The sequence below is a fragment of the Oncorhynchus nerka genome, linkage group LG23, assembly GCF_034236695.1.
Source record: "Oncorhynchus nerka isolate Pitt River linkage group LG23, Oner_Uvic_2.0, whole genome shotgun sequence".
NCBI classification, from domain to species: Eukaryota; Metazoa; Chordata; class Actinopteri; order Salmoniformes; family Salmonidae; genus Oncorhynchus; species Oncorhynchus nerka.
In genome coordinates, this window is record NC_088418.1 from 57,858,730 (window position 1) to 57,882,158 (window position 23,429).

The window sequence follows — 23,429 nt, forward strand, 5'->3', positions numbered from 1 at the left end:
AGAATTCACTTCAATACATAATGCGAGAGAGAGAAAGACTGCAATAGCATTTAGTTGGGGAATTGTTTGTTAGTAAGATGACCTGTACCTTGGTGTGTTGAAAGACAGGTTCAAAGTAAATTGGCTATTTTCCGACTAGATTTGAAAGTGCACTACATATAATAGCAGCATATCTCATTGGCTGACCATGTCTGTATACTTATACACTATTAAGCAACACTGCTATGTCTTCACCAGCAGTCTACAATGTAGTCTTGCAATGCTTTTCACAGTAATAACCGTTACTCTTTGCAATGGCTAGACATCTAGTGGTAAAGTCCTTGTTTGATTTAACATATTTTTTATTGTTGTTTTATATCCCTCTAGTGTGTGTTATATTACTCATTATTTCTGGTTGGTACATTACACACACCTGAGTTTCTGCCAGGATGCAGAGGGAAATGTGATAGTTCTGGTTTTGGTTTCATTTCCTGGAATATGAAAACGTAACTGTGGGTGGAGTTTTAGTCTGTATCATGTCTTTATAACCAGTATAACCTGCCCCCTGCGCTACAACTCAGTTAACCTGCTTTATGGATTCTAGCCTTAACCAAGACAGAATAGCACACAGAGTGATACATTATAATGGAAGCCAGCTTGTCTCTCCTGGAGGAACACCTCTCTTGTCCCGTGTGTTGTGACATATTCAGAAACCCCGTCGTCCTCAAATGCAGCCACAGCTTCTGTGAGGAGTGTCTCCGGAAATACTGGAAGGACTTGGAGATTTTCCTGTGTCCTGTATGCAGGAGAGAGTGTTCTCCTGAGGAACCGAGCCAAAGTTTGTCCTTAAAGAGTCTCTGTGAATCGTTCCAGAGAGGAAGTGAAAAGGAGAAAGGATCTCAGGATATCTGCCAGCTGCATGGAGAGAAACTCAAACTCTTCTGTTTTGATGACAAACAGCTCATCTGTGTTGTCTGTCACATATCAAAGAAACATAAAGGCCATGACTGCTATCCCATTGAGGAGGCTCTGCCTGATTTGAAGGTGAGACAGATTTCAACATGTTTGCCTTTATTTAACTGATAATTGTGTGATTTGATTTGTTAACTTTGCCCTTGTTTAAAGAAAAATGGATCCCTCTGTGACTGAATAAAGACATGACTAGCTGAATACTGTACAATGAACGCCTGGTTGATCAATTTCACTTTTTATGTCATTCTAGAGTGAAATCAAGGCTCCTCTGCAGAACAAATTGGGAAAAATGACCACCGCCAAACTGGAAGAGGAAAACTGTGTGGAACACTTAATGGTAGTTCACAGTAATACATTATTTCTAGTAAACGGAACGACTTGATTAGTGTAGTGTCAACAACGCAGCCAATGCCAACTAGCCTACTTAGTCAACAACGCAGCCTCTGCCAGCTAGCCTACTTCAGCAGTACTGTATCATTTTAATCATTTTAGTCAATAAGATTCTTGCTACGTAAGCTTAACTCTCTGAACACTCGTGACGTGTAGTCCACTTGTCATTCCAATCTCCTTTGCATTAGCGTAGCCTCTTGTGTAGCCTGTCAACTATGTGTCTGTCTATCCCTGTTCTCTCCTCTCTGCACAGACCATACAAACGCTCCACACCGCGTGGCCGCGGCCACCCTAATCTGGTGGTCCCAGCGCGCACGACCCACGTGGAGTTCCAGGTCTCCGGTAGCCTCTGGAACTGCCGATCTGCGGCCAACAAGGCAGAGTTCATCTCCGCCTATGTCTCCCTCCAGTCCCTCGACTTCTTGGCACTGACGGAAACATGGATCACCACAGACAACACTGCTACTCCTACTGCTCTCTCTTCGTCTGCCCACGTGTTCTCGCACACCCCGAGAGCTTCTGGTCAGCGGGGTGGTGGCACCGGGATCCTCATCTCTCCCAAGTGGTCATTCTCTCTTTCTCCCCTTACCCATCTGTCTATCGCCTCCTTTGAATTCCATGCTGTCACAGTTACCAGCCCTTTCAAGCTTAACATCCTTATCATTTATCGCCCTCCAGGTTCCTCGGAGAGTTCATCAATGAGCTTGATGCCTTGATAAGCTCCTTTCCTGAGGACGGCTCACCTCTCACAGTTCTGGGCGACTTTAACCTCCCCACGCCTACCTTTGACTCATTCCTCTCTGCCTCCTTCTTTCCACTCCTCTCCTCTTTTGACCTCACCCTCTCACCTTCCCCCCTACTCACAAGGCAGGAAATACGCTCGACCTCATCTTTACTAGATGCTGTTCTTCCACTAACCTCGTTGCAACTCCCCTCCAAGTCTCCGACCACTACCTTGTATCCTTTTCCCTCTCGCTCTCATCCAACACTTCCCACACTGCCCCTACTCGGATGGTATCGCGCCGTCCCAACCTTCGCTCTCTCTCCCCCGCTACTCTCTCCTCTTCCATCCTATCATCTCTTCCCTCTGCTCAAACCTTCTCCAACCTATCTCCTGATTCTGCCTCCTCAACCCTCCTCTCCTCCCTTTCTGCATCCTTTGACTCTCTATGTCCCCTATCCTCCAGGCCGGCTCGGTCCTCCCCTCCCGCTCCGTGGCTCGACGACTCATTGCGAGCTCACAGAACAGGGCTCCGGGCAGCCGAGCGGAAATGGAGGAAAACTCGCCTCCCCTGCGGACCTGACATCCTTTCACTCCCTCCTCTCTACATTTTCCTCTTCTCTCTCTGCTGCTAAAGCCACTTTCTACCACTCTAAATTCCAAGCATCTGCCTCTAACCCTAGGAAGCTCTTTGCAACCTTCTCCTCCCTCCTGAATCCTCCTCCCCCCTCCCCCCTCCTCCCTCTCTGCAGATGACTTCGTCAACCATTTTGAAAAGAAGGTCGACGACATCCGATCCTCGTTTGCTAAGTCAAACGACACCGCTGGTTCTGCTCACACTGCCCTACCCTGTGCTCTGACCTCTTTCTCCCCCTCTCTCCAGATGAAATCTCGCGTCTTGTGACGGCCGGCCGCCCTACAACCTGCCCGCTTGACCCTATCCCCTCCTCTCTTCTCCAGACCATTTCCGGAGACCTCCTCCCTTACCTCACCTCGCTCATCAACTCATCCCTGACCGCTGGCTACGTCCCTTCCGTCTTCAAGAGAGCGAGAGTTGCACCCTTTCTGAAAAAACCTACACTCGATCCCTCCGATGTCAACAACTACAGACCAGTATCCCTTCTTTCTTTTCTCTCCAAAACTCTTGAACGTGCCGTCCTTGGCCAGCTCTCCCGCTATCTCTCTCAGAATGACCTTCTTGATCCAAATCAGTCAGGTTTCAAGACTAGTCATTCAACTGAGACTGCTCTTCTCTGTATCACGGAGGCGCTCCGCACTGCTAAAGCTAACTCTCTCTCCTCTGCTCTCATCCTTCTAGACCTATCGGCTGCCTTCGATACTGTGAACCATCAGATCCTCCTCTCCACCCTCTCCGAGTTGGGCATCTCCGGCGCGGCCCACGCTTGGATTGCGTCCTACCTGACAGGTCGCTCCTACCAGGTGGCGTGGCGAGAATCCGTCTCCACACCACGTGCTCTCACCACTGGTGTCCCCCAGGGCTCTGTTCTAGGCCCTCTCCTATTCTCGCTATACACCAAGTCACTTGGCTCTGTCATAACCTCACATGGTCTCTCCTATCATTGCTATGCAGACGACACACAATTAATCTTCTCCTTTCCCCCTTCTGATGACCAGGTGGCGAATCGCATCTCTGCATGTCTGGCAGACATATCCGTGTGGATGACGGATCACCACCTCAAGCTGAACCTCGGCAAGACGGAACTGCTCTTCCTCCCGGGAAGGACTGCCCGTTCCATGATCTCGCCATCACGGTTGACAACTCCATTGTGTCCTCCTCCCAGAGCGCTAAGAACCTTGGCGTGATCCTGGACAACACCCTGTCGTTCTCAACTAACATCAAGGCGGTGGCCCGTTCCTGTAGGTTCATGCTCTACAACATCCGCAGAGTACGACCCTGCCTCACACAGGAAGCGGCGCAGGTCCTAATCCAGGCACTTGTCATCTCCCGTCTGGATTACTGCAACTCGCTGTTGGCTGGGCTCCCTGCCTGTGCCATTAAACCCCTACAACTCATCCAGAACGCCGCAGCCCGTCTGGTGTTCAACCTTCCCAAGTTCTCTCACGTCACCCCGCTCCTCCGCTCCCTCCACTGGCTTCCAGTTGAAGCTCGCATCCGCTACAAGACCATGGTGCTTGCCTACGGAGCTGTGAGGGGAACGGCACCTCAGTACCTCCAGGCTCTGATCAGGCCCTACACCCAAACAAGGGCACTGCGTTCATCCACCTCTGGCCTGCTCGCCTCCCTACCACTGAGGAAGTACAGTTCCCGCTCAGCCCAGTCAAAACTGTTCGCTGCTCTGGCCCCCCAATGGTGGAACAAACTCCCTCACGACGCCAGGACAGCGGAGTCAATCACCACCTTCCGGAGACACCTGAAACCCCACCTCTTTAAGGAATACCTAGGATAGGATAAAGTTATCCCTCTCACCCCCCCCCCTGAAAAGATTTAGATGCACTACTGTTCCACTGGAGGTCATAAGGTGAATGCACCAATTTGTAAGTCGCTCTGGATAAGAGCGTCTGCTAAATGACTTAAATGTAAATGTAAATGTAAAGATGCAGTGCATTCAGAAAGTATTAAGACCCCTTGACTTTTTACAAATGTTGTTACGTTACAACCTTATTCTAAAATGAATTCAACAGTTTTTTTCCCTCATCAGTATTCAGACCCTTCACTCAGTACTTTGTTGAAGCACCTTTGGCAGCGATTACAGCCTCAAGTCTTATTGGGTATGACGCTACAAGCTTGGCATGCCTGTATTTGGGGAGTTTCTCCCATTCTTCTCTGCAGATCCTCTCAAGCTCTGTCAGGTTGGATGGGGAGCATCGCTGCACAGGGAAACTAAAACAAAACATGGATTGCTGTCATACTTTGTCCATAGACTGCTTCAGGGTATAGAAACCAATATGTAAATCTGTCATTTGGGTGAACTATCCTTTTAAGTTTCCTTCTTGTCTATGGTAGGTCCAGGGCCAACTTGGAGAGGAGCAGATAAGGGGGGTGTTTAAGAAATTTTACCAGTTCCTAGAAGAAGAAGAGGCTGCCAGGATAGCTGCTCTGAAAAAGGAACAACAGCTGAAATATGAAGTGATGAGAGAAAGAATGGAGAAGTTGACCAAGAATATCTCAATGCTTTCTGAGACTATTGAAGTTATCAAAAAGGACATGGAGACAGATGATATCACATTCCTGCAGGTATGTGGGCCAGTATTATTTAATTTATGTCAATTGGTGGTGAATACAACTGTTTCACAACTGTCAATGGACACACCTGTAAGCTATGAGGCAAATAAGCATATTTACAATGATTGACAGGTTTATGGACTTTTATTTCACAGCCACCTCATACTGTAACAGTGTCATTTGTCCTTGTTGTTTTTATAGAACTACGAGGCCATTCTTGTCAGGTAAGTCCCATTTTATTTGATCTCCATACTTTTCCATTCCATTGAATGGAATCACTAAAGTTTAGTTATTACCCTAGAGCCAAGTGCACACCTCCAGACACTGCTGCAAATGCTGAGATGGGGCCAGGAGCATTCATTGACATGGCCAAGCATGTTGGATGTCTGACGTTCAAAGTCTGGAACAGTCTGATTAAGATTGTTGACTACTGTAAGTCTAGGGTATTTCACAATTCAATTCGCCAACATTTGTGAACAGAATATATCTTTCAATAGTTCTGTGAAATGATTTATCTGTATCTCCTTAGATCCTGTAACCATGGATCCAAACACAGTGTCCACAAAGCTCATCCTCACTGATGACCTCACCACTGTGACGTGCTGTGAGGAAAAGCAGAGTCTTCCAGACAATCCTGAAAGGTTTCATGTAGGAGTGTTGGGGTCTGAGGGCTTCATTAAAGGCAAACATTTCTGGGACGTTGAGGTAGGAGACAGCGATAACTGGTCTCTGGGAGTAGCCAAAGAGTCCATCGTGCGGAAGAAGCTAGTAAAACTGGATCCTGTGAGTGGATTGTGGACCATCAGATATATTAATGGGAAATACAGAGCAGGTGTGAAATCACGCCAAGAGATCAAGGTAGATGAATGCCCACAAGTGATCCGAGTATGTCTGGACTGTGACAAGGGGGAGGTCACATTCTCCGACCCCACTATGAGCAATACTCTGTACACCTTCAAACACACATTTACTGAAAAGCTGTTCCCATACTTTAGTATAGGCAGTCTTAAAAGCCCACTGCGCCTTTGTAAGAGACCCCTCACTAAGGTAACTGTGACGTGAGCTGGGGCACGAGGCAAATCTGCTCATTGGCCGCTGCACTGCGGATTCCCTCGGCTCCAGCTTCTCCAACCTAATGTGTGTTTGTGTATGTGTGTGTGTATATCGGAGGGGTTGTGGGGAAAAGCAGAAGATACTAAAAAGCAGAAAGGACAGATTAAAAGTAAATGGGATTTACTGTAGGACTATTTTCAGACTAGAGTTGAAATGATGTAACATATAATAGCAGCATATCTCATTGGACGACCATGTCTGTATACTTATAAACTGTTAAGCAATACTACGATATCTTCACCATCAGTAAGTAACAGTCTACAATGTAGTTTTACAATTCGTTTCACAGTAATAACTGTTTCTCTTTGCAATGTCTGGACACTTACTGACATATAGTGGTAGTGTATTGTTCTCACAACACAGGTACTAATTGGCACATCACTAGTTTGATTAAATAACAAAAAGGTCACTAGTCTGTACAGTGTATTTCCTAATAGATATTGGAAAGGGGACAGCTGCATATTTACTTTACTATGTATTATATGATATGTGTAAAAGCTGCTATGACAAGATAAGACGTATTAATACATGGCTGTGTTAGATCACTCATTATTGTTGGTTGGAACACTACACACATCTGGGTTCCTGCCAGGACACAGAGGGAAATGTGGTAGTTTAGTTTCCTGGAATATGAAAACTTAACTGTGGGTGGAGTTTTAGTCTGTATCATGTCTTTATAACCAGTATAACCTGCCCCCTGCGCTACAACTCAGTTAACCTGCTTGATGGATTCTAGCCTTAACCAAGACAGAATAGCACACAGAGTGATTCATTAAATTGGCAGCCAGCTTGTCTCTCCTGGAGGAACACCTCTCTTGTCCTGTGTGTTGTGACATAAATAAAACTCTTACTGATAGTTGTGGCTGCATTTCGTGATGTATTGTTGTCTCTACCTTCTTGCCCTTTGTGTTGTTGTCTGTGCCCAATAATGTTTGTACCATGTTTTGTGCTTTTACCATGTTGTGTTGCTACCATGTTGTATTGTCATGTTGTGTTGCTGCCTTGATATGTTTTTGTCTTAGGTCTCTCTTTATGTACTGTTATGTTGTCTCTCTTATTGTGATGTGTGTTTTGTCCTATATATATATACACTGCTCAAAAAAATAAAGGGAACACTAAAATAACACACCCTAGATCTGAATGAATGAAATATTCTTATTAAATACTTTTTTCTTTACATAGTTGAATGTGCTGACAGCAAAATCACACAAAAATTATCAATGGAAATCAAATTTATCAACCCATGGAGGTCTGGATTTGGAGTCACACTCAAAATTAAAGTGGAAAACCACACTACAGGCTGATCCAACTTTGATGTAATGTCCTTAAAACAAGTCAAAATGAGGCTCAGTAGTGTGTGTGGCCTCCACGTGCCTGTATGACCTCCCTACAACGCCTGGGCATGCTCCTGATGAGGTGGCGGATGGTCTCCTGAGGGATCTCCTCCCAGACCTGGACTAAAGAAACCGCCAACTCCTGGACAGTCTGTGGTGCAACGTGGCGTTGGTGGATGTAGCGAGACATGATGTCCCTAATGTGCTCAATTGGATTCAGGTCTGGGGAACGGGCGGGCCAGTCCATAGCATCAATGCCTTCCCCTTGCAGGAACTGCTGACACACTCCAGCCACATGAGGTCTAGCATTGTCTTGCATTAGGAGGAACCCAGGGCCAACCACACCAGCATATGGTCTCACAAGGGGTCTGAGGATCTCATCTCGGTACCTAATGGCAGTCAGGCTACCTCTGGCGAGCACATGGAGGGCTGTGCAGCCCCCCAAAGAAATGCCACCCCACACCATGACTGACCCACAGCCAAACCGGTCATGCTGGAGGATGTTGCAGGCAGCAGAACGTTCTCCACGGCGTCTCCAGACTGTCACAAACTGTCACATGTGCTCAGTGTGAACCTGCTTTCATCTGTGAAGAGCACAGGGTGCCAGTGGCGAATTTGCCAATCTTGGTGTTCTCTGGCAAATGCCAAACGTCCTACACGGTGTTGGGCTGTAAGCACAACCCCCACCTGTGGACGTCGGGCCCTCATACCACCCTCATGGAGTCTGTTTCTGACCATTTGAGCAGACACTGACTTAACTGACTTGCCTAGTTAAATGAATTTTAAATAAAAAATAAATATACATCACCCTTGTCGTCCTCAAATGCAGCCATGGCTTCTGTGAGGAGTGTCTATAGAACTACTGGAAGGATATGGACAATCTGCTGTGTCCTGTATGCAGGAACGAGTGTTCTATTGATGAACCTAGCCTAAGTTGTGCCTTAAAGAGTCTCTGAGAATCGTTGCAGAGAGGGAGTGAAAAGGAGAAAGTATCTCAGGACAATTGCCAGCAACATGGAACTCTTCTGTTTTGATGACAAGCCGTTCATCTGTGTTGTCTGTCACACATCAAAGAAACGTAAAGGCCATGACTGCTGTCCCACTGAGGAGGCTCTGCCTGATTTGAAGGTCCGTTTGTGAAAGTATCTGTTCCCTTTGCTTTTATTTGAACTGATCATTTAAATCACATTCTGTGACTGAGTAGAGAGTGACTGGCTGGATTAAAAGACTGGTCTGTGTAACATACATTTACCATGTTTACAAGAATCACTTTTCATTTATTTTTAGAGAGAAATCCAGCGTGTGAGTTCCACTTTGAAGAAGGAATTAGAAAGCATGAACACAGCCGGTATCTACCATTTTTTTTTTTAAGTTTTGAAATGTAGAAACATTTGAGCAGTGTTCAAGTTTGGTCAAGTCCATTATGGTCAAGTCCAGTGTGGAGAGGAGCAGATAAGGGGGGAGTTTAAGACACCACCAGTTCCTGGAAGATGAAGAGACAGCCAGGACAGCTGCCCTGAGAAAGGAAGAGCAACAGAAATGTCAAGCGATGCGAGAAAGAGCTGAGCCGTTGACCAAGCAGATTTCAACCCTAAAAGAGACTATTCAAATGATCAAGGAAATGGAAGTTGACAATATCACATTCCTTCAGGTAAGGGTAAAGATGTTTTAAATAACAAAGATGTAAATTCCCAACATGAGCTCATGAACTCACTGCAAAAACGAATGTTCGTCTAAAGGACGCAAGTGTCACACTGCTAGTCTACAGTCAAATGTCGTATAACGCCTTGAAATTATCAACCAGGTCGGAAATTACTGGTGAATGAGTTCACAACTGTAAATTAGTTATTTCTCTGTGAGTTTTTTCTCAATTATCTCAGTGTCATCTGATATAACATAGTGAAATATGTCCTTCTTTTGTACAATTACAAGGCCATAATAAATAGGTAAGTCGTAAATGAAGTCCCCTTTCATCCCTACTAAATACATGTTACACTCCATTTACAACAGCACTGATGTTTTCTTATTCCCATAGAGCCGAATCCACAGCAACAGACACTGCAGATGCTGAGGTAGTGTCCGGAGCATTCATTGACATGGCCAAGCATGTGGGATCTCTGAAATCCAAGGTCTGGAAGAAGATGCTTCGGATCGTTTACTATAGAAAGTCCAAGTTTTTCACAAATGTTGGTTTTTAATATCTTACTGTAGCAAATAAGGCCACAATACTTTGGAAATAAATGTATTTTTTCAATAGTTATTTGAAATAGTTTTATCTCCCATTACACCCACACACTTCAATATTAAAGTACAATATGAAAGTAAAATAAACTTTCCCCTTAAAGCTTCAGTGACCATTGATCCAAACAGCGTCTGCAAGGCTCATACTGACTCATCACCTGACCACTGTGACATACAGTGAGGAGAAGCAGAACATTCCAGAAAATCCTGAGAGGCTTAAAATGGGAGTGTTGGGTTCTGAAGGGTACAGTAAAGGCAGACATTTTTGGGATGTAGAGGTAGGATAAAGTGATAACTGGACCCTGGGAGTAGGCAAAGAGTCCATTGTGTGCAACAAGTCACTCAAAATGTAGATTGTGGAGCATCAGATATATTAGTGGGACATATAGAGTATGTGTAAACCCAGACATCCAGATCAAGTTGGATGAGAGCCCACCAGTGATCAGAGCACGTCTGGACTGTGACAAGGGGGAGCTGACATTCTGCGATCCCACTAAGAGCACTACTCTGTACACCTTCAATGATACATTCACTGAAAAAGTGTTCCCATACTTTTACAGTACCAATCAATTGGTCCCACTGCGCCTTTTGTCAGTTAGCCCCAACTTTGGGCAGAATATAAACATGAGTGGAGACAGGTTGCTAAGTTTATAATATGTGGGGACAAATATCTACTAACATGTTATTTAGTTGATGTATCAACTGTAGGGACCCCATTGTGTGAACTTTAGTTGAATCCAGTTCCATGTAAATAGCTGTAAGACTTGCCTCAACACAAAGCATAGTATGGGTATAAGTAGTGTAATCTAATTTATGCCAATGGAATGTGGTATGGTAACAACTGTCTATCTCATAATGCTTGTACAAGTGTTTAAAACAGTTGTTACAATATGTAAAATATGTAAAGTACAGTCAGCTATCTAAATAAATATTAAAAGTTTCTATTGCATTTCATGTTGTGCTTTTCTATTTAACTGAATGTACCTTCTTAATTATATAAGTGGGTTTAGCTCATTTAATTCATTAACACGTTATAAAATAAAGTTTCAATTTGCTACCATTGCAAATATTCACCACTAGATGGGGATCTCCAACTACCGGTATACAGTAGAGACCACTGTTGCTCAATGCCACACTGTAAAATGGGTCTATAGTCAGAGTGGGCCTACAACAAAAATGTTCATATCAATGGAGTAAATACATCCCACGGCAATGACATTAACATTCAAATAGTAGTTGATTTATATTATGTATGTGTAGTGCTCATGGCTTGACAACTCATTAGTGAAACATTACTTTTAATATGAATAAATAATTTGTTTACAAAGACAACAATGACAACAAACACAAACATTGGAGTAACAGTCTAGTACCACCAAATAATGAAACCAAAGTGAGCACAAAGTGGAACTGGTGGTAAAGTGTTAAAGAATGGTCTGCCTGGCTCCACCCCGATAAGGATGTGTCACACCATAACAGGAAGAAGGAAGTCAAAACAACTCTTGACGTCGCAGATAAAACAAGGAGCTAGTTACGTGTATTGGTTGCGTTCTGCTGTAGACGTGCCTTGGATATCAGGCGAGTGTCAATGTAACGTGTTCTATTAAAGCACTCCCAAACTAAACATCGACTTGTCCTAGGCAGTAAGTATGGCCATTTTGAAGTTCAGGCAGTATGTTGTTGAGCCCAAATATTTAGTTGGGTAAAGTTAAAGTAAATACTGTACCTTACAGAGGCCATTAGCTAACTAGAAAAAACAAGGGCCCACTCTGTGTTTGTCTAATGCCTGCAGCTCTGTGTGTCCCTTTGCCCTACATTCCCTTCCAGAGGAACAGTCACTTTCGTGTGAAGAAGGCATGGCCGCTCGATTCTCTGTCCCAGAGGAGGACCTCTGTTGCCCTGTGTGCTGTGACATCTTCAGGGACCCTGTGGTCCTCAAGTGCAGCCACAGTTTCTGTGCAGCCTGCCTACAGCAGTACTGGTCTGGGAAGGGCTCGGCCCGAGACTGCCCTCTCTGTAGAAGGGAGTTTGTGGACGAGCCGGTGGCCAGCCTCACCCTGAAGAACCTGTGTGACTCCTACATCCAGGAGAGTGGAGCGCTTGGGTCTACAGGAGAGCTGTGTGAACCGGGTGAGCTGTGCTCCCTGCACGGGGAGAGGCTGAAGCTGTTCTGTCTGCAGGACAAGGAGCCCATCTGTGTGGTCTGTCACACCTCCAGGAAGCATAAAAACCATGAGTGCTGCCCGGTGGGAGAGGCTATAGGCGACATGAAGGTAATCTGTTGTTGTGATAGGCAACCCTATAAATATAAATTGAGTTCTCTAGCTAGCATTTTATGAGTTCAGAGGTGAACATGAAGGTAAAGGGGAAAATGCTGTGATCTAATCTGTTTTATGCCTTCTGCAACTGTTTGCCTTTGAAGAACTGATATGTTTTGTTTACTCTATTCTTAGTCCAATTGTCTTTTTAATGTTCTTTGTAGGAGGATATGAAGTCTGTGCTTACTTGTTTGCAAGAGAAGACAGAGGCTTTTGACAAAATGAAGCAAAACTATGAAAATACAGTGACACACATTCAGGTAGTGTTGGTGGTTGGCCATAGTATGAAATAAATCAAACTCTCTCATATGTTAACACACAATCCTAACAAAGGTCTCATTTCAGGTCCAGGCCCGGTTTGTGGCAAAGAGGATTCATGAGGAGTTTGAGACACTCCACCATTTCCTCCAAGCTGAAGAGGCTGCTAGGCTTGCAGCTCTGAAAGAGGAGGAGGAGAGTAAGAGTGAGATGTTGAGGCAGAGTATGAGGGAGATGGACAGAACCCTGGCCTCCCTCTCTGACACAATCAGAGCCATGGAGGAGGAGATGGCTTTGGAGGATACTTTTTTTCTCCAGAAATGCAAGCAGACAATGAGAAGGTGAGTACATTACAACCCCTGGTGGGTTCACTGTCTACAGACAGTGATGAGTACTAACTCCTACTTGTTCTGGCTGTATAGTGCTCAGTGCAGCACACTGCAGGACCCAGATATGGTCTCTGGAGCACTCATCGATGTGGCCAAGTACCTGGGCTCACTTCAATACAAAGTGTGGGAGAAGATGCAAGGGATTGTTAAATACAGTGAGTACTAACTGCAGAGTGTTGAACATCACTCGGTGTCAAGACTAGTCTATTTCATTACATGATAGACTGAAACCTTAATTTTTTAAGCACTTAAAGTGCTTCTTAATGTGTATTGACACAGTAATTACAGTGGTGAGAACCACTACATCATGGTAACTGGATATACTTTCTCCTCAGCGCCAGTGACTCTGGACCCCAACACGGCTGCCCCCTGGCTCCTGCTGTCTGAAGACCTCACCAGTGTGAGGGACAGCGACGACAAACAGAAGCTTCCAGACAACCCCGAGAGGTTTGACCCTGACACAGGCGTACTGGGCTCTGAGGGCTTCAGCTCAGGAAAGCATGCCTGGGACGTGGAGGTTGGAGAGAACAGCGCCTGGGTCCTCGGTGTAGCCAAAGAGTCCATCCAGAGGAAAGACAAGGTCTCCTCCGTACTGAAGAATGGATACCTGTCCGTGTACTTTTACCACAAGATGTACTTTGCAGGGACCTCACCTCTGACACGACTCAATCTGAAGAAGAGCCCTCAGAGGATCAGAGTGCAGCTAGACTGGGAGAAGGGGAGAGTGTGCTTCTCTGACCCAGCTGACAACACGCAGATCTACACTTTCAAACACACCTTTTCTGAGAGGGTCTTCCCCTATTTCTGGGTTGGCTGTAAGCAGTTTCCTCTGAGGATTGAGCCATTAGAGGTCTCAGTGAAAGCTGTAGATCACACCTGAGAATGTGTTGGCGCATGGAATTATCTGTCTCTAGTGTCTTTCTTAATGTTGATTTTTATGTCATGAGAAACATCTAATGGATAAATAATATTTAAATATTTGCCACTCGTTGCCTTTAAATTAACACTTACATTTCATTTAATGGACACTTGTTGACATTTATTTTATTGTGTAGTATGGAATAAAAGTTTCGTTTTCTGTGTGGAATAAAAATGGAACATCAGACTTACTGTGGTGATATTTTATTATAAAATACTAAGATAAACTAGTATTTATATGCAGTCGTCATCAATTTCAAATAGTTGGGCTAAACCATTCCTGTAATAACACTGTCAAATGGTTTCCCCTGAAATCTATAAACAATCCTGTAAGAATATTGTTTGAAGACGACTTCCAGATCTTTTTTAGGATTCAATTTAAATGTATTTTAAGTTACTCACCAATCAATACATTTTTTCGCGTAAAACAAAACGTGGACAGATTCATTAGGCCTGAAACACTGCAAGTTAACAGGTAAAAAGTAAGTTCATGTTCTGTTTTTGCATTATGCGATGCTAGTAATTTAGCTAGTAAGAAACACGACGAAAAGCATCGGCAAAGTCTCAAGCATTCGTATTAATTAGTACCTTTATATTAATTCTACTTTATCTCTATACGCGTTTTTAGGATTCTAGCAAATTGGATTTTGGTTATGTTATGTGTTGCTTTTAAAAGTATTAGGCTTTTGTTTTGTCAGAGACTCGGGATATGATTGGGACATTTTAGTCCTTCATGTACCATGCTATGCCAACATAAACTGACCATTTACCCTCAAAAATATTGAAGATGACTGACCTTTCATCAATCAAAGGGAAGAAGAGGGGACCTACAACCGTGATCACAGAGGCCTGTCCAAAGTCTCCCAAGGTCAGTTTCCTCACTCCTTCTCTACTGCTCATGGAGGTCCCTTCTGACACCAACACCAGTCTGCCAGTGTGGGACGCCATTCACTCCCAACAAGTGGACGTTGTCTGGACTGTGACACCATACAGTATCAATGTCCGCTTCACTCCTCTCCCCTCCAAGTCAGGGCAGACTACTAGTGCCAGCAATACTCTTATCTGCTCTCCTGGCAAAAGCAGCAGCACCACCAGGATCATCCAGTTGTCGTCAGGCCCATCCTCAGCCCTAAGCCAGACCCAAATGATCATCCAACCTCTACCACAACAAATGACCCCAACCAAAATCCCCCCCAGTGTGCTCCTCACCTTTCCTCAAAGCACCCTCTTTCCTCAACCTGGAGCAATCACCATCTCACCTCACAAGCCCCAAAACATGACACCGGGCCCAGTCAAAACCACCTCTCTCATCCTCCCCCTGCCTGTCATCATCACCCAGCCACAGCCTGTCCACCAGCCTACCACCCAAGCCCAAACACAAGCCAAAGCCGCTAGCACTAATCGGCCCCCTGGTCCATCCAAGACGGCAGTCAGTCTGACCTTCCACACAAACACCTCCGGCGACATCCAGATCTGCGACCACTTTCTCACTTACTTCTGCAGGACGGGGAGCAACTGCAAGCAGCACCACACGCCATACCCCTTCCACTGGCAGCTGTGGGGCATCAACAGTCACCAGTGGGTAGACTTCACCCCCCGCGCCCAGGTTAATCTAGAGAGGGCCTACTGCAATGTCAACCGGGAGGAGATTGGAGTCAAGGAAGGGTGAGTAGTACAGGTAGTAGATGTTAATCATAAAACTGTCCATCAGTCCTCAAAATCTGTGATTTCCATACTTGTTGTCATTCATAGCTCCATAAGTACTGCTGAATTTTAATCACACAATAGTTTATCAATCAATGTATAAAATATTGCACATTTACAGAGTTTATGAAGAAGAAAAATACAGGAACTGAGACTCACCCACACACACACAGGGGAAGTGCCAGAGATGACATTAAGGATTTGATACCGTTTTTTTTAACGTAGCGCTACTTGCTACCCCACCATAACTCTTAACGTTATTTTGCTATGATTAGAGCTGGTTATTGGCAGATACCTCACGATACGATACTTAGGTGCCAATATGATATGTATTGCGTTTCGATACTGTGATTTCAAGCATATTGCTCACGATGTCTGCTGTAGAAGGGACAAGAGAAAACATGAGAGAACAAGTTCCGACCAGTCGTGAAAATAAAAGTGCTAAAAAAAATTGGTCTCCCTTTTTAAAAAGAAGATGGAGAACTATGAAGGAAAAATATTGAAATGTTGGTGCAGATACAGTGCCTTCAGAAAGTGACTTATTCTTTGACTTATTACACATTTTGTTGTGTTACAGCCTGAATTCAAAATGGATTCAACTGATATTTTTTCTCACCAATCTACACACAATACCCCATACTAACAAAAAGTGAAAACATGTTTTGAGATATTTTTGCATATGAAAAACAGAAATATCTCATTTACATAAGTATTCACATGAGTCAATACATGTTAGAGTCATCTTTGGCAGCGAATTACAGCAGTGAGTCTTTCTGGATAAGTCTTTAAGAGCTTTGCACAACTGGATTGTATATTTTTTTTATTCTTCAAGCTCTGTTGGTTGTTGATCATTGCTAGACAGCCATTTTCAAGTCTTGCCATAGATTTTCAAGCCGATTTAAGTCAAAACTGTAACTATGTCACTCAGGAGCATTCAATGTCATCTTGGTCAGCAACTCCAGTTTATATTTGGCCTTGTGTTTTAGGTTATTGTCCTGCTGAATGGTGAATTTGTCTCCCAGTGTCCCAGTAATTTTGCCTGTGCTTAGCTCTATTCCATTTCTTTTTTATCCCCAAAAACTCCCTAGACATTGCTGATGACAAGCATACCCATAACATGATGCAGCCACCACCATGCTTGAAAAATATGAAGAGTGATGTGTTGTTTTGGATTTGCCTGAAACATAATCCTTTGTATTCAGGACATAAAATTAATTTCTTTACATGCCACATTCTTTGCAGTTTTACTTTAGTGCCTTATTGCAAACAGGATGCATGTTTTGGAATACTTGTATTCTGTACAGGCTTCCTTCTTTTCAGTCTGTCGTTTAGGTTAGTATTGTGGAGTAACTACAATGTTGTTGACCCATCCTCAGTTTATGATCACAGCCATTATACTCAAACTATTTTAAAGTCACCTTTGGCCTCATGGTTTCCTTCCTCTCCAGCAACTGAGTTAGGAAGGACGCTTGTATCCTTGTAGTGACTGGGTGTATTGATACACCATCCAAAGTTTAATTAATATCTTCACCATGCTCAAAGGGATATCCAATGTCTGCTTTTTTAATTTGGACGCATCTACCAATTGGTTCTCTTCTTTGTGAGGCATTGAATCTGTGTTTGAAATTCACTGCTCGACTGAGGGACCTTGCAGATAATTGGATGTGTGGGGTACAGAGATGAGGTAGTCATTCAAAAAATAATGTAAAACACTATTATTGCACAGTGATTCCATGCAACTTATTATGTGACTTGTTAAGCAAATGCGTACTACTGAACTTATTTAGGCTTGCCATAACAAAGGGTTTGAATACATATTGACTCAAGACATTTCAGCTTTTTATTGTTGTTTAATTTATAAAACATAATTCCACTTTGATATTATGGGGTATTGTGTGTAGACCAGTGATACAAAATATCAATTTAATACATTTTGAATTCAGGCTGTAACACAACAAAATGTGGAAAAAGTCAAGGGGTGTGAATAAACTTCTGAAGGCACTGTATATTGTCAAAAAGTTCTATCCCGATACGTAACTGTATCTAATTCCCCCCCCATCACTAGTACGGATATGTTCACCCTGCACTTTGACAACATGACGTTGAAGGACGGGGAGAAATACGACCGGGTCAGAAGACTCCAGAACACCACAGACCCAACCAAGAACCCTCACCTCTACACCAGGTGGTGCTTCTTCTGGTGGAATAACCTCAGCTGGACAAAGTACAAAGACGTGAGTGCTTCAAACCCCTCTCTCCTACCTAATGAACTTTCGCTATGGCGGACTGGGTTTTGTTCATGACAAAAGATAATTCCCTCACAAATGGTTACCTCTGTTTCATGTTCATGTAGGCTTTGACTTACTGGGTTGTCTTGTTAAGGATGTGTCCAAGATCCTTCTGGACAAGAGGGATGCTGGGGAGCTGGAGTGTCGTTTGCACATCTTAGCGGTGGAATACAAGGTGGACTTCATCAGTATGATCCAGACCAACATCACCACAGGGTTTCAGCGGGCCATCCGACTCAGACCCTTCTACCGCTCCCTCAAGTCTCTGAGAGCACATTTGAGGTACGTATCCATGTTTTGTTTTAACCTTGAGCTGGTTGATTGGTTCAGTTACCTTACTTTCTAGGCTCTTTTTAACTGTGTTCAATTATCTTAAATCTAATTTACATGCACTTGTTTGTTATACACTACATGGCTACAAAAGTATGTGGATGCTCATCGAATCTCTCATTCCAAAATCATAGGTATTAAAATGGAGTTGATTCCCCCTGTCATGTAGTGTCATATGGCAGTCTCTATGGGGGTGCCACAGGGTTCAATTCTCGGGCCGACTCTTTTCTCTGTGTATATCAATGATGTTGCTCTTGCTGCGGGCGATTCCCTGATCCACCTCTACGTAGACGACACCATTCTATACACTTTCGGCCCGTCATTGGACACTGTGCTATCTAACCTCCAATCGAGCTTCAATGCCATACAACACTCCTTCCGTGGCCTCCAACTGCTCTTAAACGCTAGTAAAACCAAATGCATGCTTTTCAACCGATCGCTGCATGCACCCGCTTGCCCGACTAGCATCACCACACTGGATGGTTCCGACCTTGAATATGTGGACTCCTATAAGTACCTAGGTGTCTGGCTAGACTGCAAACTCTCCTTCCAGACACATATCAAACATCTCCAATCGAAAATCAAATCAAGAGTCGGCTTTCTATTCCGCAACAAAGCCTCCTTCACTCACGCTGCCAAGCTTACCCTAGTAAAACTGACTATCCTACCGATCCTCGACTTCGGCGATGTCATCTACAAAATGGCTTCCAACACTCTTCTCAGCAAACTGGATGCAGTTTATCACAGTGCCATCCGTTTTGTCACTAAAGCACCTTATACTACCCACCACTGCGACTTGTATGCTCTAGTCGGCTGGCCCTCGCTACATATTCGTCGCCAGACCCACTGGCTCCAGGTCATCTACAAGGCCATGCTAGGCAAAGCTCCGCCTTATCTCAGCTCACTGGTCACGATGGCAACACCCATCCGTAGCACGCGCTCCAGCAGGTGTATCTCATTGAGCATCCCCAAAGCCAACACCTCATTCGGCCGCCTTTCGTTCCAGTACTCTGCTGCCTGTGACTGGAACGAATTGCAAAATCGCTGAAGTTGGAGACTTTTATCTCCCTCACCAACTTCAAACATCAGCTATCTGAGCAGCTAACCGATCGCTGCAGCTGTACATAATCTATTGGTAAATAGCACACCCATTTTCACCTACCTCATCCCCACAGTTTTTATTTATTTACTTTTCTGCTCTTTTGCACACAAATATCTCTACCTGTACATGATCATCTGATCATTTATCACTCCAGTGTTAATCTGCAATATTGTAATTATTCGCCTACCTCCTCATGCCTTTTGCACACATTGTATATAGACTCCCCTTTTTTTTTCTCTACCGTGTTATTGACTTGTTAATTGTTTACTCCATGTGTAACTCTGTGTTGTCTGTTCACTCTGCTATGCTTTATCTTGGCCAGGTCGCAGTTGCAAATGAGAACCTGTTCTCAACTAGCCTACCTGGTTAAATAAAGGTGAAATAAAAAAATAAAAAAATATTATGTCTTGTTCCTGTTCTTTCTCTTCACTCTGTCTCCCTCTGCTGGTCGTATTAGGTTACCTTCTCTTTCACTCCTCCTCCAGCTGTTCCTCATATCCTCTAACTACCTCGTTCACCCTTTTCCCACCTGTTCCCTTTTTCCCTCTGATTAGGTCTCTATTTCTCTCTCTGTTCCTGCTTCTTTCTTTGTCAGATTCTCGTTTGAGTTTCTCATGCCAGAAACAAACTATCGTCTCGTTTGCTTCACCCTTATCCCGTCCCGTCGTGTCGGTATCTGCCTGGCAAGTGCATCCTGTACTCAGCTAACTGTCTTATCGTTTGTACTGTGTCCAGTTCATCTGATGCTACGTGAGATCAGGTACCACTGTTCCTCTACGACCCGCGCCTACCCAGAGAGATCTGCAGCCTGTCGCCGCTAACCCAGCTATTCTCCTCTGCTGCTAAGAAGGAGGCTCTTTTGTTATTATCAGAAGGACTTTTTGTTTCATTTGTCGCCCTCTTTGCGGGTTGTCTATTTTTCCATTATCTACATCTGAAGAGGATCTATGTCTTCCCTGTGTTTACATTAAAGGACTCTGTTTTTGTTAAACCGCTTTTGGGTCCTCACTCAAGTGCATAACACCCCCCCTTTGCTGCTATAACAGCCTCCACTCTTCTGGGAAGGCTTTCCACTAGATGTTGGAACATTGCTGCGGGTACTTGCTTCCATTCAGCCACAAAAGCTTTAGTGAGGTCAGGCTCAGATGTTGAGTGATTAGGCCTGACTCACAGTCAGCATTCCAATTCATACCAAAGGTGATTGGGTTGAGGTCAGGGCTCTGTGCAGGCCAGTCAAGTTCTTCCACACCGATCTCGACAAACCCTTTCTGTATGGACCTCGCTTTGTGCACAGAGGCATTGTTATGCTGAAACAGGAAAGGGCCTTCCCCAAACTGTTGCCGCAAAGTTGGAAGCACAGAATCGTCCAGAATGTCATTGTATGCTGTAGCGTTAAGATTTCCCTTCACTGGAACTAGGGTGCTAGCCCAAACCATGAAAAACAGCCCCAGACCATTATTCCTCCTCTACCAAACGAGTTGGCACTATGCATTTGGGCAGATAGCGCTCTCTTGGCATTGAACAAACCCAGATTCGTCCATCAGACTGTCAGATAGTGAAGCGTGATTCATCACTCCAGAAAACACATTTTTACACTGCTCCAGAGTCCAATGGCATTGCGCATGGTGATCTTAGGCTTGTGTGTGGCTGCTCCGCCATGGAAAGCCATTTTGTGAAGCTCCAGACGAACAGTTATTGTGCTGACGTTGCTTCCAGAGGCAGTTTGGAACTTGGTAGTAAGTGTTGCAACCGAGGACAGATGATTTTTACGCGCTTCAGTGGTCCCGTTCTGTGATCTTGTGTGGCCTACCACTTCGCTGAGCTGTTGTTGCTCCTAGAATTTTCCACCTCACAATAACAGCAGTTACAGTTGACCGGGGCAGTTCTAGCAGGGCAGAAATTTGACAAACTGACTTGTTGGAAAGGTGGCATCTTATGACAGTGCAACGTTGAATGTCACTGAGCTCTACAGTACGGGCCATTCTACTGCTTATGTTTGTCAATGGAGATTGCAAAATGTTATACACCTGTCAGCAACGGGTGTCGCTGAAATAGCCGAGTCCAAAGGGGTGTCCACATACTTTTGGTCATATAGTTTAACTCATAATTGGGGCCTGGAGAAATTCTCCACTCTTTTTAAAACCAGTAGTTTTGTCCTACAGCACCAAAAGGTTGATAGTGTCATCTCAAGCCACCTGTTGGCATTTAGACCCTGAAGGGGACGCATCTGTGTGGGAGGGGCTAGAAAGATACTCCTGACCTGTAAAATGACTAACCACGACTAACCATGTGTTCATTATGTTGAAATGTGTTTGGAAGAGGCTGTAGTGTCATCAGTAAAATGATTGATTGAACTGCAGGTTAATGTCATAGGTCAGGTGGTAGAGCATTTTTCCGGGTCCTACTCATAATGCTGGAATCACACCATATTAGTTGAGGTTCATCAATAATATGAACTACATTCACGAAAACAATAATCTACTTGATTTGTATAGGACAGGTATCCTGCTGGATGGTCTGGCCAGCACATCCACCGAGCCTTCCCCGGCCAACTTCAGTGTAGACCCTCTGGGGGAGTTCAGCACCTGGTACCCCCCAGTGTGGACCCCTAGCTCCGCCCCAGACCAGGACTACAGCATGGTGGATGTGCCGGCCAACACCCAAGCCTTCCAGAAGGTCCACAGCCTGTTCCACAAGACCCTGTCAGAGACCCGGGTGGAGATAGTCAGCCTCCACCAGATCCAGAATGTTCTCCACTGGGACAAGTTCCAAAGGTGTGGATGGGGACTCCCTCTGGCCCTCTTTGATATGTTTTCTATCCTTACGAGAATAGCCATTCATTTTCCTCATGTACTGTGTATATGACCGTCATGTGGGATAGGGATAAAGGATAGGGAAAAGGTAGATAACACGGTGCGACATTACATCACACAACAGATCAATTTCATTTTATTGATAAGGGTTATCCAAAGGAGATGAAGGCTTTTTATTTTCCTGCTCCATTTGACAATGAATAAATGTAATACTGATAAAAAAAACAATTGAATTTAAGATGAATTCATACATTAGGTGGCATTGTTTGTGTTGTAGGTACAAGGAGCACATGCGGAAGCGCGGTGACACCAAGGAAGACGGGGCTCTGGAGAGGCACCTGTTCCACGGGACCGTCGGGGACTTCATTGAGGACATCTGCCACAACAACTTTGACCCGCGCGTCTCGGGAGTCAACGGGTTCGTGTACGGCTACGGCTCCTACTTCGCCCGCGACGCCTCCTACTCCAACACATTCGCTGCAGTGTCACCTGACGCTGGGGTCCGTCACATGTTCCTGGCCAAGGTGCTGGTGGGAAAGGTGAGTGTGGGCAAGTGCAAATACCGCCGGCCGCCACCTGTCAGATCCACGAAGGAGGACTACAACCTATACGACACCTGTGTGGACCAGCTGGTCAACCCCACCATCTTTGTAGTTTTTGACCGGTGCCAGTGCTACCCCTACTACCTGATCAAATACAAAGAACTGCTAGTGGTGGACGTTAATGAGTAGGTTTGCCCTGGGAGAGCTATCGTTGCTGCCTGTGACGGTAACTGTTGTTGTTCACTGGATGTTCATTCCACACCAGACCGTAATGCAGCACCTTGCATTAAGGTGAAAGACAGCATTGAGAATAGATCAGTCAAAACTGCATCAAACTAAATGTTTGTGTATCCAGTCCAAAGGATAATGTTCAAAGCCTTCCAAAGACTTGGAATGTCTTTAGAATAAAAATGTGTTTTATGAAGTTTTACAATTACCGTTTTTACAGTAAGTTTCTACAACGTCCCATTTTAAAATGGAATTCTAAATGTAACACAAACAAGTTTGATATATTTTCGAAATGTTTTAATAATGGAAACAATTGTAATTTGATAATGTAGAAAGAAGAAATTATAAGTTCTAGATGTTGCTTTCAAAAAGGTTCGTTATAAACTGTAAAGTCGTTATGTTATTGACAATAAATGGGTTTACTGAATACATCAGGAGCAGTCGGTTCAGTTTATGATTACGGAGGACGATTTCTATTACAGAATATTGGATGACTGTCATTCATATTCCATTCACCCAGTTTAATGTAACATCGATAGGTTTAGGCTACTACATGATACTAACATTTTCCCTGTACCCATCAT

At 44.4% G+C, this 23,429-nt stretch overlaps 3 protein-coding genes and 1 pseudogene across 5 annotated transcripts; all 4 read left to right on the forward strand.

The window, feature by feature from the left end:
* The first annotated feature begins 466 nt into the window (after positions 1 to 466).
* Positions 467 to 7,236, forward strand: LOC115107108 (zinc-binding protein A33-like). 2 transcript variants are annotated; one of them, XM_029630498.2, is made up of 6 exons: positions 467 to 1,023; positions 1,202 to 1,288; positions 5,049 to 5,279; positions 5,469 to 5,491; positions 5,569 to 5,699; positions 5,797 to 7,236. In XM_029630498.2, the coding sequence occupies exons 1-6, from the start codon at positions 625 to 627 to the stop codon at positions 6,327 to 6,329; spliced, it is 1,404 nt and encodes a 467-aa protein (XP_029486358.2). In that variant the 5' UTR covers positions 467 to 624; the 3' UTR covers positions 6,330 to 7,236. The 2 variants fall into 2 exon arrangements, with proteins under 2 accessions (XP_029486358.2, XP_029486359.2); XM_029630499.2 differs by lacking the exon at positions 1,202 to 1,288.
* On the forward strand, positions 7,158 to 10,609 carry LOC135564009 (nuclear factor 7, brain-like; annotated as a pseudogene).
* Positions 10,610 to 11,440: 831 nt separating this feature from the next.
* LOC115106277 (E3 ubiquitin-protein ligase TRIM35-like) lies at positions 11,441 to 14,025 on the forward strand. Of its 2 annotated transcripts, none has more exons than XM_029628845.2 (6): positions 11,441 to 11,598; positions 11,748 to 12,228; positions 12,438 to 12,533; positions 12,619 to 12,872; positions 12,954 to 13,075; positions 13,256 to 14,025. In XM_029628845.2, the coding sequence occupies exons 2-6, from the start codon at positions 11,812 to 11,814 to the stop codon at positions 13,798 to 13,800; spliced, it is 1,434 nt and encodes a 477-aa protein (XP_029484705.1). In that variant the 5' UTR covers positions 11,441 to 11,598; positions 11,748 to 11,811; the 3' UTR covers positions 13,801 to 14,025. The 2 variants fall into 2 exon arrangements, with proteins under 2 accessions (XP_029484705.1, XP_029484704.1); XM_029628844.2 differs by having other exon boundaries at positions 11,783 to 12,228.
* A 456-nt stretch (positions 14,026 to 14,481) lies between these two features.
* On the forward strand, positions 14,482 to 23,429 carry LOC135563983 (protein mono-ADP-ribosyltransferase TIPARP-like). Its single transcript, XM_065008351.1, has 5 exons — positions 14,482 to 15,503; positions 17,608 to 17,776; positions 17,925 to 18,112; positions 21,758 to 22,036; positions 22,353 to 23,429. The coding sequence occupies exons 1-5, from the start codon at positions 14,626 to 14,628 to the stop codon at positions 22,804 to 22,806; spliced, it is 1,968 nt and encodes a 655-aa protein (XP_064864423.1). The 5' UTR covers positions 14,482 to 14,625; the 3' UTR covers positions 22,807 to 23,429.

What these genes read in the sequence shown, in the direction of transcription:
- LOC135563983 (XM_065008351.1), top strand. Translation starts at nt 14,626, where the DNA reads ATGACTGACCTTTCATCAATCAAAGGGAAGAAGAGGGGACCTACAACC. An exon ending in GCTGGACAAAGTACAAAGAC is followed by an intron (nt 17,777 to 17,924) that starts GTGAGTGCTTCA and finishes TGTCTTGTTAAG; the next exon opens with GATGTGTCCAAGATCCTTCT. An exon ending in TCTCTGAGAGCACATTTGAG is followed by an intron (nt 18,113 to 21,757) that starts GTACGTATCCAT and finishes TGATTTGTATAG; the next exon opens with GACAGGTATCCTGCTGGATG.
- LOC115107108 (XM_029630498.2), top strand. Translation starts at nt 625, where the DNA reads ATGGAAGCCAGCTTGTCTCTCCTGGAGGAACACCTCTCTTGTCCCGTG. An exon ending in ATGATATCACATTCCTGCAG is followed by an intron (nt 5,280 to 5,468) that starts GTATGTGGGCCA and finishes TTGTTTTTATAG; the next exon opens with AACTACGAGGCCATTCTTGT. An exon ending in GATTAAGATTGTTGACTACT is followed by an intron (nt 5,700 to 5,796) that starts GTAAGTCTAGGG and finishes GTATCTCCTTAG; the next exon opens with ATCCTGTAACCATGGATCCA.
- LOC115106277 (XM_029628845.2), top strand. Translation starts at nt 11,812, where the DNA reads ATGGCCGCTCGATTCTCTGTCCCAGAGGAGGACCTCTGTTGCCCTGTG. An exon ending in AGGCTATAGGCGACATGAAG is followed by an intron (nt 12,229 to 12,437) that starts GTAATCTGTTGT and finishes TGTTCTTTGTAG; the next exon opens with GAGGATATGAAGTCTGTGCT. An exon ending in GCAAGGGATTGTTAAATACA is followed by an intron (nt 13,076 to 13,255) that starts GTGAGTACTAAC and finishes CTTTCTCCTCAG; the next exon opens with CGCCAGTGACTCTGGACCCC.